This window comes from Corvus cornix, chromosome 10 (genome assembly GCF_000738735.6).
Source record: "Corvus cornix cornix isolate S_Up_H32 chromosome 10, ASM73873v5, whole genome shotgun sequence".
Classification (NCBI taxonomy): Eukaryota; Metazoa; Chordata; class Aves; order Passeriformes; family Corvidae; genus Corvus; species Corvus cornix.
This window is the reverse complement of record NC_046340.1, coordinates 6,375,771-6,392,036: the sequence shown is the minus strand read 5'-3', so window position 1 is coordinate 6,392,036 and position 16,266 is coordinate 6,375,771. Positions and strand designations below refer to the sequence as shown.

The following is a 16,266-nucleotide window of genomic DNA, read 5'->3' as shown; positions in this document are numbered from 1 at the left end:
GCTGCATTACTGACCTGGTGTTTAACTCGGGGTGGGTCATTTTATTTTTCTTTATCCACAGCTTCTGTCTTCTTTTTGTCTGTCTTGAATTTTTTTGTGGTTGGCTTTTAAGCCCTGTGAGTGGAATCCCAAATTTTGCTGTAGGTGTGAGCTCAGTGAAGTCCCAAAATCAGCTCTTTACTTTCTAGACATCTGCTTGCATGGTTGAGGATGCTTTGGACTAATTTGATTTGATCAAGTTCTTCTGAGAGCCTGGCAGGCACTGCTGGGATGTCACCCCAGGGGCTCAGTGCAGGTTGGAGCTGTGTGTCCCATTCCTTGCAGTTTTCTGGGGAGAACGCTGAGCGAATGAAGAAAACGTACGGCAAATTCTGCGGGCATCACAACGAGGCTGTCAATTACTTCAAAGATCTCTACTCAAAGGACAAGCGCTTTCAGGCATTTGTCAAGGTAGGACCTGGCAGAACAGACGTAGCCGATGGAAAAAGCATGTCCTTTCTGCACTCTGGGGAGTGTTTTGCTGCAGAACTGAAATTTTCATCTTTGTTCCTTAGAAAAAAATGAGCAGCTCCCTGGTGAGGCGTCTTGGGATCCCTGAATGTATCTTGCTGGTAACACAGAGAATCACAAAGTACCCGGTCCTTTTACAAAGGATACTGCAGTACACCAAAGGTAGGAACCAGTTCCTCTATTCTAAGCACGTGTTTTTTGTCCAGTGTGAATTTTTTGGATCCTTTACAGCTGAAGCAGATTTTATTACCAGCTAATCGAGCCATTGTTGTCTCACACCACTGCAACGAGATCACTCAGTTCCATACCTCCATTTAGGATTAGTTGTTTAGGTACCTTGATTTAGATAATTATGGAGCAACATGCCTAGGCTCCAAAGTCTCCGGGTTTGCTTTTTTTGCTAATGGCTAAAATATGTGGCTAATTTGTGCATTTGATCTATACTGTCTCATATACAAAGTATATTGGAATATTCCCCAGCCTCAACCATGTATATGTAAAAGCTCTTATGAAACTCTTTAATGGGGAAAAATGTCTCATTTAAGTATTAAAAAGTTATAATGTGGGAACTTGGGAGAAGAGGAAGGAAGGAAGTAAAATTGGGAAGCCAGACTGCACAAAGTCAAATCAAGATGTTTCTGTTTCTTTTTTAAAGAAAATGAAGTGGAGCATGAAGACTTGACTCAGTCATTAAACCTCATTAAAGATGTGATTGCTGCAGTCAATAGCAAAGTCAGCAATTATGAAAAGAAAATGCGTCTTGGGGAGATTTACAACCGGACGGACAGCAAGTCCATCATGAGGATGAAGAGTGGCCAGATGTTTGCAAGAGAGGATTTGAGGCATCGGAAACTCATCCGAGATGGGCCTGTTTCACTAAAGAACGCAGCTGGCCGGTTAAAAGGTAAGACTGTCCTGCCTTCTGCTATGGAAGGAAGCAGCTCACCCTCTCTAGGTGCAGGATTAGTCCTCAGATTGGTGCCTCCACCCTTTATTTATTCTTCTGCTTTGACAGATTGTGACCGCTTTCCCTTGCTGTACCCCTGCTCCCCATTGCATTTCCAATTCCTTGTGTGGGTTCTGGGGCAATAGATCGCTGCTTTTCCTCCTGGTCGCTGTGTGCCTGCTAAAGGCTCTGGTGGCAGTGACACTTCAGTGTGTCAGCCAAGGAGCAGAGTTGCTGTGGGATGCTCTGGGCCAGGAGGACACGATGGGGCTGCAGTTGCCAAGAGCACAGAGTCAGATCTCCGTGCCTGTGCCACAGTTCCAGGAATTGTTCTGGCTAAATCTGGAACCCAGCCTCAGCTTCCCAGGCCCTTCCTTCACCCCAAGGGCTGCAGCAGGGCTGCAGCAGTGCCATCCCAGTTTCACTGGGATCCAGGGAGATGTCCGAGGCATTTGTTGCTCTTGAACCTTTAGAGCTGTTGACACAAACTGTTCAGGAGAGGCTCTGGTGTCCCTGCAGCTGCCTCTTATTGGGTCAGTGTTTCCTTGAGTTGCTTTTGGTTTGTTATCAGGTGGAAGAAGTTTTTTTGAGGTGCTGTGCACTGAAGTTCTCCACTGAATTAAACACTAAATCTCCCAAGGAATCCTTCAGCTGGGACCACAGTAGCAGTAAGAGCAGACAGGGCTGTGCCTCAGGCTTGGCAGGAAGGCTGGGCTTCCCCTCCTCCCTGCAGCATTAGCTGATTAAATTACGGTCTGTGGGCACGAATGGGGCCTGGGAGCCTGATGCCGTGCTGTGCAGGGAGGTGGTGATAACATGGAATTCCAAATGGGGTATGATTTATTTTGAGGTTTTTGAAGCAGGAAGTTTACAGATGATTTCTAGGCACCCGAGACTACTACTGCCTTTAGATGGTGGATGAAGCAAGTTCTGGTACTGTTGTGAAATCGTGATAAGCACAGGCTCCATTTGCCTTTCTTAGTCATAGAAATGCGCAAACATGTCTGTAGTGCAAACTCCCAGTGAGGGTAGGCCCTGCAGGCAGGCTGGAGACCCAGGGACAGAGTAGACAGTTCACATATTCAGGTTATTTTGTGGTATTTGAAATGGAGCACTGAAAATTATGGGATAAACTTTCGTTTAAAGCGTTTTAGTATTTCCCCTCTCACAAAGTGCATGGAACAGAGAAAAGGGAGTCAAATGCCACCTTTTCAAACCTCCCCGAGCCTGGATTTCATTTTACAGCTTTGCTTAAAGTTTAGTGGTTCTTTTATCTGGAATGGATTCTGTCTTCCCAAAACAGACTGGAAGGATTTACCCATGGGATGGTTTAAGTTTTTGGTTTACTTCCTTTCTGTCACAAGATTTCCCAAGTATATTACACAAAACCTCTTTGTACCGAGGGGTCTGGGTGGGGCATTACACTTGGTAGTTGCTGTGCAACTTTATGATATGTTATTAGGAGACTTGGAAGGCTCTACATGTACTCTGGGAAAAGACTGATTTAAAATCTTCTGTTGGCTTGAGGTTGTGTTTCCTTCTCCTGTGAAAGAAAGCCAGGTCCTGTGTCTCACGCAGGCTCCCCTTGGAGCTGTGTTTGTCTGAGAGCAGAATTACTGGTGGCTCCTGAAGTCAGTATTTCCTGGGAAAGAAACTGTAGCTGACAAGTGTTGTTATTGCACGATAATTTACACCCTGCAAGCCACTCATCAAGAGAACCATAAAACCCAAAACTTCCTGTGCAGATATTTTGCTTGAGGGCAAAAATATTGATTGTTTGAGAAAACAGAGCTTCTATTGAATAAATGTCTCTGGCTTTCACTGTTACACCCATGTCTTAACTGGTAGCGAGCATGTGGCTGGAGAGGAGCACCCCTGCTCTGATGGATGAGAACAAATCTTGCAGCATGCCCTGGAGCTGATGTGTCCTGCTTAATGCAAAGCTGGTTCAGAGCTAACCTGACCTGGCACCTCCAGGAACTGCCCTTGCTCCTCCTGCTAACTGGAGGTTGATCCTGCTTCCAGGATTTGCAGAACCAGCCCTGCTGCTCCCCAACACTGGTGTTACTACAAGAATTACATCTGTTCTGGGGTGGGTTGTGTGGTTATACTCCACTGGTGTGCTTCTTCTTTTGCAGAAGTCCAGGCTGTTCTCCTCTCTGACACGCTCGTGTTCCTTCAGGAGAAAGACCAGAAGTACGTCTTTGCCTCACTGGTAAGGCTTCAACCTTCTTTCCTTCTTGCTTTTTCTCTATAAGAGACCCGTGATGTTGTGCTGTGCAGCAAAGCCAGCCATTGCCTGCTAAACAACTTAATTTTCTTGCTCGGAACATTTTTGTTTGCTGAGCAGACTCCGTTCTTTCTGATGGGAAAACATGTCTTCATGCCCCACCTCCCCTTCCTGCAGCTCCTTGGCACAGCTGATAATTGGCCTTGAAAACCTGCCTGTCACTCGAAACACTTGTGCACTGCAATTTGTGCACACTGGAGCAGTGACTGAGGTGGGAGGGGGCGAGGGCATAATGCAAGCATTGTAAAAGTAAACCTCAGCAGAAGGAAATGTCTGAATATGTTGGGAGCTGCTGGGGGGGAACAGTGAGGTGAAATGCCAGGGCAGTAAATGCAACAGAACAGCTTGAAAAGAAATGTTAGAGAAATACATTTGTAATGTGCAGGAGCAAAAACATTAGGTTTGAGGGTAGGTGCCTGAAAACAGCTGGGCACACTGACCTGCTAAAGAAAACCTGGAGTCTGCTGGGCTGTACCTTCCAGGCATGGTCTAGACTGGCTAAACCTTGTGACCTTTCCTCTCTTTGAGCATTTTGAAAGCTGATAATTTGTTATTCCAGTTCCAACAACCCTCTGCATGGGCTCAGTGCCCTGCACAGGGGAAGCTGATTTGCATACAAGTCCTGCTAGTGAACCAGATCACCGCAGCTGTAGCATGTGGTACAATGCACAAAGGGGCTGACTCGTGTGCAGATGACAGAGCAGCCTGGGGACGTTGTAACCCAGCAGGCTGATGGCACAGAGACCATAGCACATAGTGAACATCATCTCGCACATGAGTTCTCACATAGGAGTCAGCTGTGAGCTTCTGAGAACAGCTGAGGTTTTGTGGGATTTGAAAACAAGGTGTTACTCTATCCTGGAGAGAGATGGTGAAGATACTGAGTGTGAAGCAGGCTAGCAAGCTGCACCAAGTGCAAGGAGCTGTGATATTAATGACAGGGAGAGTGTGGGCAGCAGGAAATGGGTTCAGAGCAAAATATGGTACAGTTTACAAAGCCACAAAGTCAATTTGAAATGAATTCTTTCTTGAAAGGGAGTGAGGTGAAATTGCTTTTCCTACAGAGGTGTTGGAGGAAAGCAGAGCCTTCCCTTTTGTTTGACCCCATTGAAATTATTTGGGTTTTTTAGTTAGCCAGTAGGTTCAGAAAATGTTTACAACCTGAGAGATGTAGCACTGTGGTTTATTGGGGACCTTTTCAATGCTAGTTTGAATCTGGGAGCTAGCGTCGGTCACCCTTCTCACCCATTTCATTCCATCTGAAGGACCAGAAATCCACTGTGATCTCTCTGAAGAAGTTGATTGTACGAGAAGTGGCTCATGAAGAGAAGGGTTTGTTCCTGATCAGCATGGGTGGAAAAGATCCCGAAATGGTGGAAGTCCATGCCAGCTCCAAAGAAGAGCGTAATGGCTGGATACAGATCATTCAGGACACCATGAACACCATGTAAGACACCCAGCTGTTCTTGTGAGGCAGGGGTGCACTGGGTGTGTTCCTGTAGTAATTGAGCCGTGTCTCCTGTCCAGGGATAGAGATGAAGATGAAGGAGTCCCTTGTGAGTCTGAGTTTGAAAAGAAATTGTCTGATGCGAAAGTGAGAGGACTGAAAGGTAAAATCTTCCTGGAACAGAGCTGGGGAACGGATGTGGAAAAATGTAAGGGAGTGTTTGGGTTGGGTTTCATGATCGAACAGTGACTTTTTTCAATCCTGCATCCAGCAAATAACCGTAGTCCTGGTTTGCAGCTCACCTTCCTTGCATTATTTATTTTCTGAGCCTGCTGGGTGCCGCTGCTGTGCCGCATTGCCCAGGGCACTGTCGTGCTGCCAAACCCAGCACATATTGTCAGGCTCCACTAGATGGGGCCAATATCTCAGGAATCGCTCAAGTTTCCTTGCCAAAGCTTTTATTTTCTGTCTTCATCCCTATTTTCCATTCACCCCCACAGAACAACTTCAGCAGAAGGATAAACAGATCCTGATCTTGCTGGAGGAGAAGACGAAGATCTTCCGGGACATGGCAGACAGTTCTGTGCAGGAGGAGATGCCAGGCTCCAGGCTGCTCTTCAGAGCCAACACAGAAGAGGCTCCAAAAGGAGAGGCCATCATGAAAACTGCAATAAATGAAGGTGAGCCAGTCAGGTGACACATAAATTACATTAACCAACAGACCCTTCAACTTCAGTTCTCAAGCACCAGTTCTGCAGGGGACATCTTCTCTTTGTCAGAATAACAAGATAAGGAGAAACTGCTATTCCTGGTATTGTCTCAGGGACAGGTCATGAGGATCAGGAAAGGAGCCAGATATTGGGGGGTGTCGAAAGAGGGCAGAAAAGTCAGCACAAAGAAAACCATGCATTGAACCTGCTTTGGGGTCAGGAGCAGCATGGGATTTATCCTTGTCTGAAATTTGGACAATCCAGGCTTTTGCTGTGCTTCAATCTCAGCAAGATGTGAGGGTGGGGCTTGGGTTCCAGCAGGCGCTTGTGGTGCCTGCAAGGGACAAGCAGTTCTGTTGACAAAGGCAAGGGTAGGTGGAAACTCAGGCAACTTTCCAGTATGATCTTTGGAGAGGTTAAAAACTATTAAATGCCATTGCCAGAGCACATTGGGGTTGCCTGGAGGAAGAGAGGGAGGTGTAAGCTTGTGCAGAGCTCCAAGAGTTGGATTTAGTGGTGAGACAGACAGAGTTTTTGCAGGGGCAGTGTGTACTGTTCATATCATTGTCACAGAAACCTAGATTCTTTGTACAGCAAAGAATTTCTAACCCGAGTTCAGGCAGGGATGAAAATAGCTCAGAAACCTGCAGTGGGCTTTAACAGAGACATCATTGCTTTTTCTCAGTTGAACTGCTGCAAGACCTGGTGAACAGGAGCCTGGGCACTGCTCTTGGACAGCAGGTCAGCAGCACTGCCATGGATCAGGAGGGAGGAGTTGGCCCCATCTCACTCCCTAGAAGGGCAGAAACTTTTGGAGGATTTGACAGTCATCAGATGAACGCCTCCAAGGGTGAGTAGTTCTGTGTGTGCACATCAGAATTTGTTAATAATACATGTCATCATATCCTCTTGCTTCAGAAGGACTTCAGCTGGTGGTTTGGGTTTCACAACTCCTCTCCAACAATAGTTGATAGATTAAATCACAGATTAGGAAAAAAACCTGTGTACAGGTGGAGTGATGGTAGCTGAGAACCTGTGGCCACATGAGGGTTAAACATCTGAACTCTGCACTCCTCTCTGTGCTCTAAGTTATACTTGCTATTTTACTTACATGCCACATAAAAGCATTTGGCTTCTCAATAAATTACTTTCTTCATGTTATTATTGTAAAATCTACAGCTCTGTTCTTTGTTCTACACTTTTCTTCTCAGCAGGAGCCTGATGCTGTTGCATTTACAAATGGATGTGGATATTGCTGAATCAAACACCTTCTCCCCTGTCTCTGCTCTCTATGCATTTGTGTTGCACCTACATCTGCATGTATTATTCCTGCAATTAGGTCTCTCCCAAAGAAATGCGTGACTACTCATTTCAGCTGCATAGTTGGCTGCTTCCCAATGCCCTCTTTCTTTGCTCTAGTCATCAGAAACTTCCTTGTCCTCAAATTCCTTTCTCTGTGGTCTTGCTCACACTCCCAATACAACCAGTTTTGCTGTGCTAGTGTCTGTCTCAGCACTGGGATCATTGGACCTCGTCTGACCTCCTGCATTAAAGGAGCAGTGTTAGCTCCAGACAGTCAGACATGAGAACTATGTAGAGGCTTTCCCAGCTCTGTTGGAGAGCTGCAAAGCCCTCCACAGGCCTTGTCATCATGATGACAAATATACTCACACTGGAGGGGTTTGTTGAGGGTTGTGCCTCTCTCTGTTGCAATGATGAATGGGACGACCTCAGGCTGTTGCCCAGATCTAAGTTTTCTGTAGAAATAGCCTCTTATGAATTAGATTCTAATTCAGTAGTTTTAGGGTCTTGGGAGATTCTGGGATAAGAATGCAGGGCCTATTTGTTCTGCCCAGGAGGTATGAAACCTGGCATTCATCTTCAGTTCTTCTGTTCACAACCTGTGAAACCTTGGGCAAGGCTTATAACCTGACACCCCTTCATTCTCCCCTCCAGCAAAGCAGAAGGGAGGAGTTTCCTCCTGCAGAGGGGTGGAAGGTCCCAGGACGTGGCGCAGGAGAGCAGGTCTGTTAGGAGGACTGGAGGATCAGCCTCTAATAGCAGAGCCAGCCTCAGGGGTGGGGGGAGGAGAGGGCCTTTGCACCAGATGTCCTTCATGCTGCTACAGAATCAGGTGTATGTAAAGTTGTTTGTCTTTAAGAGTGGGAGAAGGAAGGTTGCCACTGCCAGTGTGGGTTTTCCCCATGGACTGCATCTCCGCTGGCAAGGGGAGTACAAGAGTCTTGGCAAGAGCTCGAGGATGGAAGGTCTGTGTGACTCCTTTTGAGCAGAAGGGCAGCACAGGGGGAGGGTCAGAGCCCTCCTGTCCTCACAGGTCAGTTCAGTCCTGCTCGGGAGCACTGATATGAGCCATCCGGGGGCAAGTTAGAAAGAGAAGCCCAGTGTCCCTTTGAAGATCCAGGTATCTGATAGCTAAGGTTAATGATAAATTGTTAGCATAGAATTACACAGGGTGTTGCACAGCAGTATCTGACCCAGATGTAAATTAACTTGCACAAGAGAGGCATTGAAACTATACCTGCAATAATATACCTTGATATGATTCTCTTATCGTCCTCCATCTGCTCTTATGCTGCCTCATGTCTTCTCAGCAAGTATTCTGTGGTAGCAGACAGCAGTGCAGGGGCTAGACAGAGCACCAGTTAATAGCAGTGTGCCGAATTTATCAGCACATTCTCTGAAACCAAAGTCAATCCTAATCTAAATTCACATCCACTTTTTCTGGTAGTGCTGACGTGTTCCGTATATTTAGGGCTCAAATGCTTTTAGTTAAAATGTCAAGAGCTCTGTGTCCGCTTTTGTGGAACATGGTGAGTTTCCTGTATTAAATTTCTCAGACTTTAGCAAGTTCGTCTCTGCCTTAAAATGTTGAATAACTAATGTCAATGCTGGCTTCTTCCTTTAGGTGGAGCGAAAGATGAAGGCGACGATGCTCAGGACCTTCGGAGAACAGAGTCAGACAGCATTTTAAAGAAGGTACAGCTTAGTTTGTGCATCTGCTACCACTGAATTCAGATTCCAGGAGTGATAGTTCTAGCTTTGAAAAATGCCTGAAAATTTCTTGACAATTAGATACATCCTAATAAGTTAAAAATAAGACGTGAAATATGCGGCCAAAACCACCTTCTTGAAAACCACTGCGAATCAGTTGTGCTCCTTAGTGGCACAGGTTAGCTGCCATCTGTCTGTGCGTCAGCCAAAGCATATGTTTCATTATGCATTGTTATTGAAATGATGAGGTCAGCTACAACCTTGCATCTTTTCTTTCTGGGGATCAATGCATCACATAACTGCAAAATAATACTTAATTAACACTTCATTGTATATGATTCTAAGGAGCCTAAAAAAATGCATGAATTCTCCCAAAATGGAAGGTGGAGGGGAGTGTTTAATGGATATGTCATTAGTTCAGCTTCAGAAGACATTTACTGGGATTTTTCATTGTCCTCATATTAAATTTGTGATCTTGTCATAGGGTGGAAATGCTAATTTGATGTTCATGCTGAAAAGGAATAACGAGGTAAGAATTGATTCCATTGCTCAGCTGTTCCCTTCATTTAAGTGGCTAGAGAATTTGTCTCAATAGGTGATAATGTAGAAGAAAACACATTTAATTTGCTGAAGCACATCAAGACTTTTAAATACATTAAGCTGAACCCACTGTGTCATCTGTTTGTTTAACCTTGGATGTTTAGATGGGGAATTCACTGATTGTCATCTGCTTGCCAGCAAGATGATACGTGCTGATTATAGGCAGCAAGGGTTAATTACCACCAGGATGCACAAGGCTGTATTTATTGTGCATCTGCAGACAGAGAGAGTTTAATTTCATGTTGCAGGTGCAGTGAATTGGGGCAATTAGATGTCTATTCTCCCTTTGATACACATTCATAACTCCCAATTAGCATTAATGACAAAATGAGAAGCAGTTCTCTTAATACTGGCTATCACTCCACTACTGCAAATACTGAAGTGCTTTTTATTCTTCTTAAAATTAATTGTAGGATATGAGAGATTCAGAGAAATTTTTAGCTAGGCTAAATTTAGGGATACGACATCACTCTAAAGTAGCTTGCTCTGTATTGATGCACAAGGTCTTTGCATTTCTGTATTTTCAGAAAGCCTTCAGGAACACACCTGCTGCACTTGTGTGCCTGCTGTAGTGCAGCTTTTCTGCCTGGTGGCAGTGGGACTTGTATGGGTCAGCTGGGGGGAGAAGGGTACAAATAGTCCACATCTATTTTAAGATTGCTTATTTTTTTCGCCCCTTGGAATATTTTCCCTGAAATTTTTAAGTGAACTTCTGGGCTTCATCCCAATTATTGTGCTTGTTCTTGAGCAAGCTGATGCTTTGGGAAATGGTTTGCAGAGGCAACTCAGGACTTCCCATGAGCTGTGTGCCATGAGGTACCTCTGCAGATGTTCCTTCCTCTGCTGCACTGACAGCTAGAGAAGGGAGGAAGATGATGCCAGGTACTTCTGGAAGATGTCCAAGGGATGTACTGGTGTACTGGGGGGTGATGCAGTCATTGCAAGGGAAGAGTGAGGAAAAGCAGGGTGCAGAGGGATGGCTGTGCAGTTTGTCAGACCCACTGGTGGGACACAGAGCAAGAGAGGGTGCTGTCCACGTACCCAGCACTCGGTGAGATCTAACAGCAGCGCTTCTGTTTTCTCGCAGCAGGTCCTCCAAACCATTACCAGCCTCCATAAGCTGCTCAGTGCTTTGCAGGTAGGCTTAGCCCTTCACCCTGCCCCCACACACTGCTTGCCTGAGCTGCCAGTCGTGCTTTGCCCCTTGTCTCCCCTTCTTCTGTCACATCCCTGCATGGCTGGACACTCCACGGCCAGCTTACAGGCTGTGGGAATGACCTGCTGCCTTAGAGAACCAGTGCTGGCCTGAATTTGGGAAGCTGCTGGGGGAGATGCTTTGCCAGCATGCTCTGGTAACCCAGCTGCCAGGCAGCAGTGCTGGGCTGCAAGTGTGGTGGGAGAAGAAGGGGTTCAGTACAGCACCCTGAGTTTTTCAGGGATGGGCCTCTTCCCACAGAGAGGATGCTGCAGTGATTTCTGTCTCCTCTCTCCCAGGGTGTGGTGCTGCAGCAGGACACCTACATCGAGGACCAGAAGCTGGCTCTGAGCGAGAGGGCTCTGAGCCGAAGCTTCTTCCGGCCCAACTCGCTGCTGGAGCAGGAGAAGCAGCGCAACCTGGAGAAGCAGCGCCAGGAGTTGGCCAACCTGAAGAAGCAGCAGACACAGCACCAGGAGGAGAGGCGGAGGAGGGAGAAGGAGTGGGAAGTCCGGGAGAAGGAGCTGGCAGAGCAGGAGGCCCAGCTGGCCCAGCGCGAGGAGCAGGTGCAGAGGCTGAGGCAGGAGCTGGAGCGGGAGCGGGAGGAGCTGCAGGTGAAGAAGGCGGCCTACCAGCTCGACCTGGAGAGGCTCCGCACGGCGCAGAAGCAGCTGGAGAGGGAGAAGGTGCAGCTCAAGCAGGACGTGGAGCGATTTGCTCAAATGCGGCAGGAGTCTGACCACAACCAGGTAAATTATGCCAACAGCCAGGCTCCCAGGGAAGCTGGTCCCTGCAGGGAGCTCCCAGCCAACCCCTGGGTGAACTGCATGCCCCTCACAGGGCACACAGCTGGTGGAAGCCCAGCCCAAGACATGTGGGGCCTGGTATTTAAAACTGGCTCTTCCCTTGCATGTGATGTGCAGTGCTGCATTTTTTGCACCTCTGGAGCTGCTGAGGCACTGCCAGTGTTGGTGCTTCATGGTGTATTGGGGGTGCCTGGCCAGTGCTGGGCAGCCTGAGCTCTGCCCACGTCCCTGGCTGTGTGTTGTGGGATGGTAGAGAGGAGGTGGCAGGCTCCCAGGGAAGATGCCCTAGGCAATCCCAGGAGGTTGACCCTGCCTGATGTTGGCCTTCGCCCCACGAGAGCTCTGGGGGGTGGTCAGGCAGAGGAGACATCCTTGTCAGACACAGTCTGAGCGTTGTGGGTAACCTGCAGCCTCCAGCTGTCACAAAAATCACCTGTGAGGCTGATAACTGCAGGGCAAGGCTGTTTGCATGCTGACATCCATCTCCAAAAGCATTCTCCATATCCAGCAAAGAGATGGCATTGCCCTTGTCCTGAAAAGAGCACCTGCAGTCCAGTTGTGGCTCAGTGAGCGGAAGTCCCCAGCTCTGCTGGAAGAGGCTTCTGGTGTCTGACTGCTCACGACCACAAAGAAAAACCCACACACAGATCCTGCTTTGGGCATTTTTCAGCAAGCTAAGGTTTAATTCTTTACAACTGTGCAGCAGTGTGATGGAGGAGAGTAAGCATCATTGGCAAAACATGGGCTGAATTTAATCCTTAAGCCTGTTGATCATTTGTTTGTTCATAACTCACTAATTCTGATTGTAATTTGCTTAGAGATGTAGCAGAATTAGTTTATAAATGTTGGATTGCAGAATGGAAATGATTTTGGGTGCCTGAACAGCCTAATTGTGGAGCTGAGCAGTGAGCTCTGAAAAGCTAATCACCAGAGGAGGCCCTGCTCCCTCCCACCCAGCCCCTGATCAAGCCAGAAGTTTTCCAAGCAGACAGTGAAACTGTTCCAGCTCCAAGCACTTGTAGACAAGGGGGCATGGATGCAGTGGGAGAGGCTGAGAGGTAAAATGCCTGCAGGGCCTAAGAGATTTAGGAGAAGGAAGCACCTTCTCAAGGCAGGTATCTGACTGACATTGCAGAGCTATTAATAGAGGGTTCAGTCGAGCTTTGTTGGGCTTGTTTTGATCTTCCCTTTGAATGGGCAAGCTCAATTACATCCTGAGACAGCCGTTAGGGAAAAAAAAAAATCAGGAAAAATGCTTTTGCTTTCATCTTTTGCTTGGGAAGGCTTCCTTTGACACATGGTGCTCCCGTGCTGTGTGCTGGCGTTCATTCCCAAAGAGGCATGCTGCTCCTTGGCCTCCTGCCACCATCTGTGTGTGCAAACGATGCAGGGTGAGTCTTGCTATTGAGATCTTAGAGAATATTTGCCCTTGGCTTGTTGATACATAGCATAATACATGTAGGAGCAAAAGATAGTGGAGTGTTACTCTTTGTATGCCTCATTTCTTCATCTTGAACAGAACATCTTTTCTCTTTGCCTGGATGGGGACAGCGTTTTACTTGGTGAATGGGCTGGATGTTCACAAGAACAACCTCTGTGAGTGGTCTGGGACACACTGTTTCTATCCATGTTCTGTGCTAGCCTATTTCAGGAAACACTTTTCCTTTCTAGGTATCAAACCTACATGAGAAACTTGCAAGAGTCTCCTCCCATTCCAGCATTGATGAATGCTCCACACAGAAGAGCCCTTCCCTTCCTAAACAAGGGCACTTTGACGCAGAACTGTCTGTCTCCCCCAAAAGGAACAGTCTTTCAAGGACACACAAAGAGAAAAGCACTTTCCATTTGCTTAGCACAACAAACCAGACTAACAAGGCAGCTGAGGAACAGACCCAGATGCCTACTCGCCTCTTCAGTTTAGCCAAACCAAAGGAGAAGAAGGAAAAGAAGAAAAAGGGCAGGGGACATCGCTCCCAACAGTCTGGTGAGTGTCAGGAGAGCTCACAGGTGTTTTTTCAGGGTTGGTAAGTTGGCTGTTTTCCTTCAGCCATAAAACTTGTGGGAGCCACAAAATCTGGCTTTAAATGAGGATGGTGATGCAGGGATGGGGAAGACCAGCTGTTCTGAGTGGAGTTCCCAGCTTGAAGTGATTTTCCATGGGCTTTTCCGCCTGTTCTGCAGCCCCTGGGGTTGTCAGAGGGACACACTCTGCTTCTTCCCTTTCCTATCCCATGGGCTGGATTCTCTGCTTCAAGGAGGAAAATGTTCTGCTTCAGTGTCTGTGCTTTCAGAAGGAGCTGCTGCTGGGATGCTCCTGGCTGTTGCAGCTCCTGATGTCTGCTTTAGCTCTGTGGTAATTTGGAAGTGATACCCACAAGCCTTCTGGTGGCCTTTCCCTTCCCCTCAAGCTCTTGTTTGGAAAAAAACATGCAGGTTTTTTTTGTCTGGTAGTTCTGCATCCCCTTAGGACTCAGAGCTGCAGCTCAAACCTCTGACCCACATGAAATTTGATCACATGCCCTCGGATGACCGGTTTCATTCACACTAGCTCACTGATGTTTTCCAGCTTGTGCACAGGAAATCTCACTCGTTACAAGGTGTAATTTCATGGTAGCTCATAAGGGAACTGAACATCTTTTAAGGAACCATGTGGATTTGGCAGACAGCGGGGTTTCTGTGCACATGGACCCCCTGGAGGCTCCAGGCATTTTACTCTGCCTGCTGTATCCCCATGTTCCCGTAGTGATTCCCACCTGTTGTTTTTGGGTGCTGCAGATTCTCACTCGTCGAAGCACCTCCAGAGGGTGAGGAGATCTTCTGCTGAGCACGGACTGTTGCAGTGGTCACTCGTGGCATTGGCACCGTGGACATCTCCCTGCCTGTGACACAGCACGTGGCTGGTGCCTGCGCTGGACAAGCATCTGGAGGTTTTAAATAAAACGTGTTCTGAAGTCTGCTAAGTGGTGGATAAGGGCCTCTCTCCTGTGGTTTCGGGTGAATTCTCCCTGCAGAGGCTGTGCCTGCATGGCTCACAGGACCATCTCCTTGTGCAAACCTGGGGTCAAACGGATTGGGATAGATGTTGTCTGTCTCTTCTTACTGCTAAAGGATGAGAAAATACAGCCTTAAGGGGTCTGTGCCTTCAAATTCCCCTGTACTGGGGAAAAGAACCAAAACCAAGCATTTAGCAAAAGATTAGGACTCTACAAATGGTGCGTACACACTGGCATATACAGATATACTGTACATATACATATATGTATCTATGTATCCACTGGGATATGCTTACAGTCCCTACAGCCCAGGTCCACCCGTGGGGATAGATGATACCTGATGACTTTCAGGGAGTGTGTAGATATTAAATATCTTGCCCTTACTGCTCCGACTGGAACCGAGTGACCTGCACACCCCTTTTGTGCTTGTGGGATAGGGGCTGTTTGGTTTCAGAAGGGTACCTTACACCAGGAAGCAGTAACAGTATTCAGAAGCAACAACCCAGAGGATAAAAAAATAAAATTTAAAATCATTCTGAGCTATTTCTGCAGGGCAGAGGAATTAAATGTCAAACTTTGTTTTCAGAGTCAAGCAGGACATCACTGGGTATATTTAAAATGGCGCAGAAAAGAGAATTTTGGTAGGCTGGTGAGGCAATCCCAGGGAGCCAGAACAGACAGTGTTCAAATGGGAACAACAGTAAGCAACATTTTTTTACACAATCTGTTTGAGCTCCAGCTCACTCCCTCCCATCCCCGAAGTAAAGATTATCCTTTTGCTGGAATAGAGCTCTCCAGTTGCATTTGACATCCCCATATAAGCCTAATGACTTAGTGGAGGGATGGCTAAAAATCTGCTTTTAGGGATCTTTGTTCTGTTCTCTGTATTCTTCTTAGCCTGCTTTTTGTACTACTGTTGGGCTTCTGTTTCTCTGGATTTTCTCACTTGTCCTGCTCATTTCTGAGGCAGAGTGAGAGCAGCAGTGTCTGAGCAGGTCAGTGAGACATTGCGGGGCAGCGGGGCGAGCTCCAAGGAGATGGCTCCTGTCCCTATGGCTGTGCAATACTGGGCACTTGGGAACCATTTTTGGGGAGAAAAAGGTTCTGATGGACAAATCCCCTGTGGGACAGGTCTGGAGTCCAGCGTAGCATGTCCCTTTGGCCTCTGGGGTGAAGTGTCCATGCAGAACAGCAGGGTCCGAGGGCAGCTCTTGCTGTGCCAGCTGTGGGATGTCTGTACAGTTGTTGAACACAGGGATGTGTTCGGCAGGGGAGGAGAAATGCAAAAAGACACACTTTTCTCAAAAATCACCTTTCTTCCAATCCCTGTCAGGAGAATTACCCGAGTGGATTTGTAAATGGTTACCAGCTTCAAAATAGGTCAAGGTTTTGCTCAGAGTTTGAAGCTGTCAGGTGCATTTCCTTTCCTACCAGGGTTTTTTTTTTCTTTGAAATAACAAATCATTTCTCTTTTTGCACTATTGTTTGATTTCAGTTTGCTCTCAGGCTTGTCACGAGCTGGTGACCCGCAGCAGTTTTCAGAGTTAGTGCTGACGAGCATCAGCAGCATTGATGGTGAGGTGGATGCTTGGGCTGGGCTGTCTTGGTGCAGGAACCCTGCTTGCTTTGGAAGCTCTCTACACTATTAAGACTCAAAAGAAAAAGAGAAAAAAAAAGAAAGGAAAAAGGGTTGAGGTTTTGGTTTTTTTTAATATTATTTGGTGCTTGTTCTTAATTGCAAGCAGGGCTTGCAAAAA

The 16,266-nt window shown here is 47.1% G+C and overlaps 1 protein-coding gene across 6 annotated transcripts in view; it reads left to right on the top strand.

Moving 5' to 3' along the window:
• The window catches only part of AKAP13 (A-kinase anchoring protein 13), a 202,319-nt gene extending 186,053 nt beyond the window's left edge, over positions 1-16,266 (top strand). For 5 of the 6 annotated variants that reach the window (XM_039557343.1, XM_039557342.1, XM_019280882.2 and 2 more), the window contains 14 exons: positions 325-450; positions 555-672; positions 1,166-1,414; positions 3,595-3,671; positions 5,012-5,193; positions 5,274-5,356; positions 5,694-5,873; positions 6,589-6,753; positions 8,830-8,900; positions 9,400-9,444; positions 10,603-10,653; positions 11,010-11,459; positions 13,188-13,500; positions 14,292-16,266. In XM_039557343.1, coding sequence (XP_039413277.1) covers positions 325-450; positions 555-672; positions 1,166-1,414; positions 3,595-3,671; positions 5,012-5,193; positions 5,274-5,356; positions 5,694-5,873; positions 6,589-6,753; positions 8,830-8,900; positions 9,400-9,444; positions 10,603-10,653; positions 11,010-11,459; positions 13,188-13,500; positions 14,292-14,401 — 2,220 coding nt within the window. In that variant the 3' untranslated portion in view covers positions 14,402-16,266. The remainder of the gene's footprint in view (positions 1-324; positions 451-554; positions 673-1,165; positions 1,415-3,594; positions 3,672-5,011; positions 5,194-5,273; positions 5,357-5,693; positions 5,874-6,588; positions 6,754-8,829; positions 8,901-9,399; positions 9,445-10,602; positions 10,654-11,009; positions 11,460-13,187; positions 13,501-14,291) is intronic. The other variant, XM_039557341.1, reaches the window with a different exon arrangement.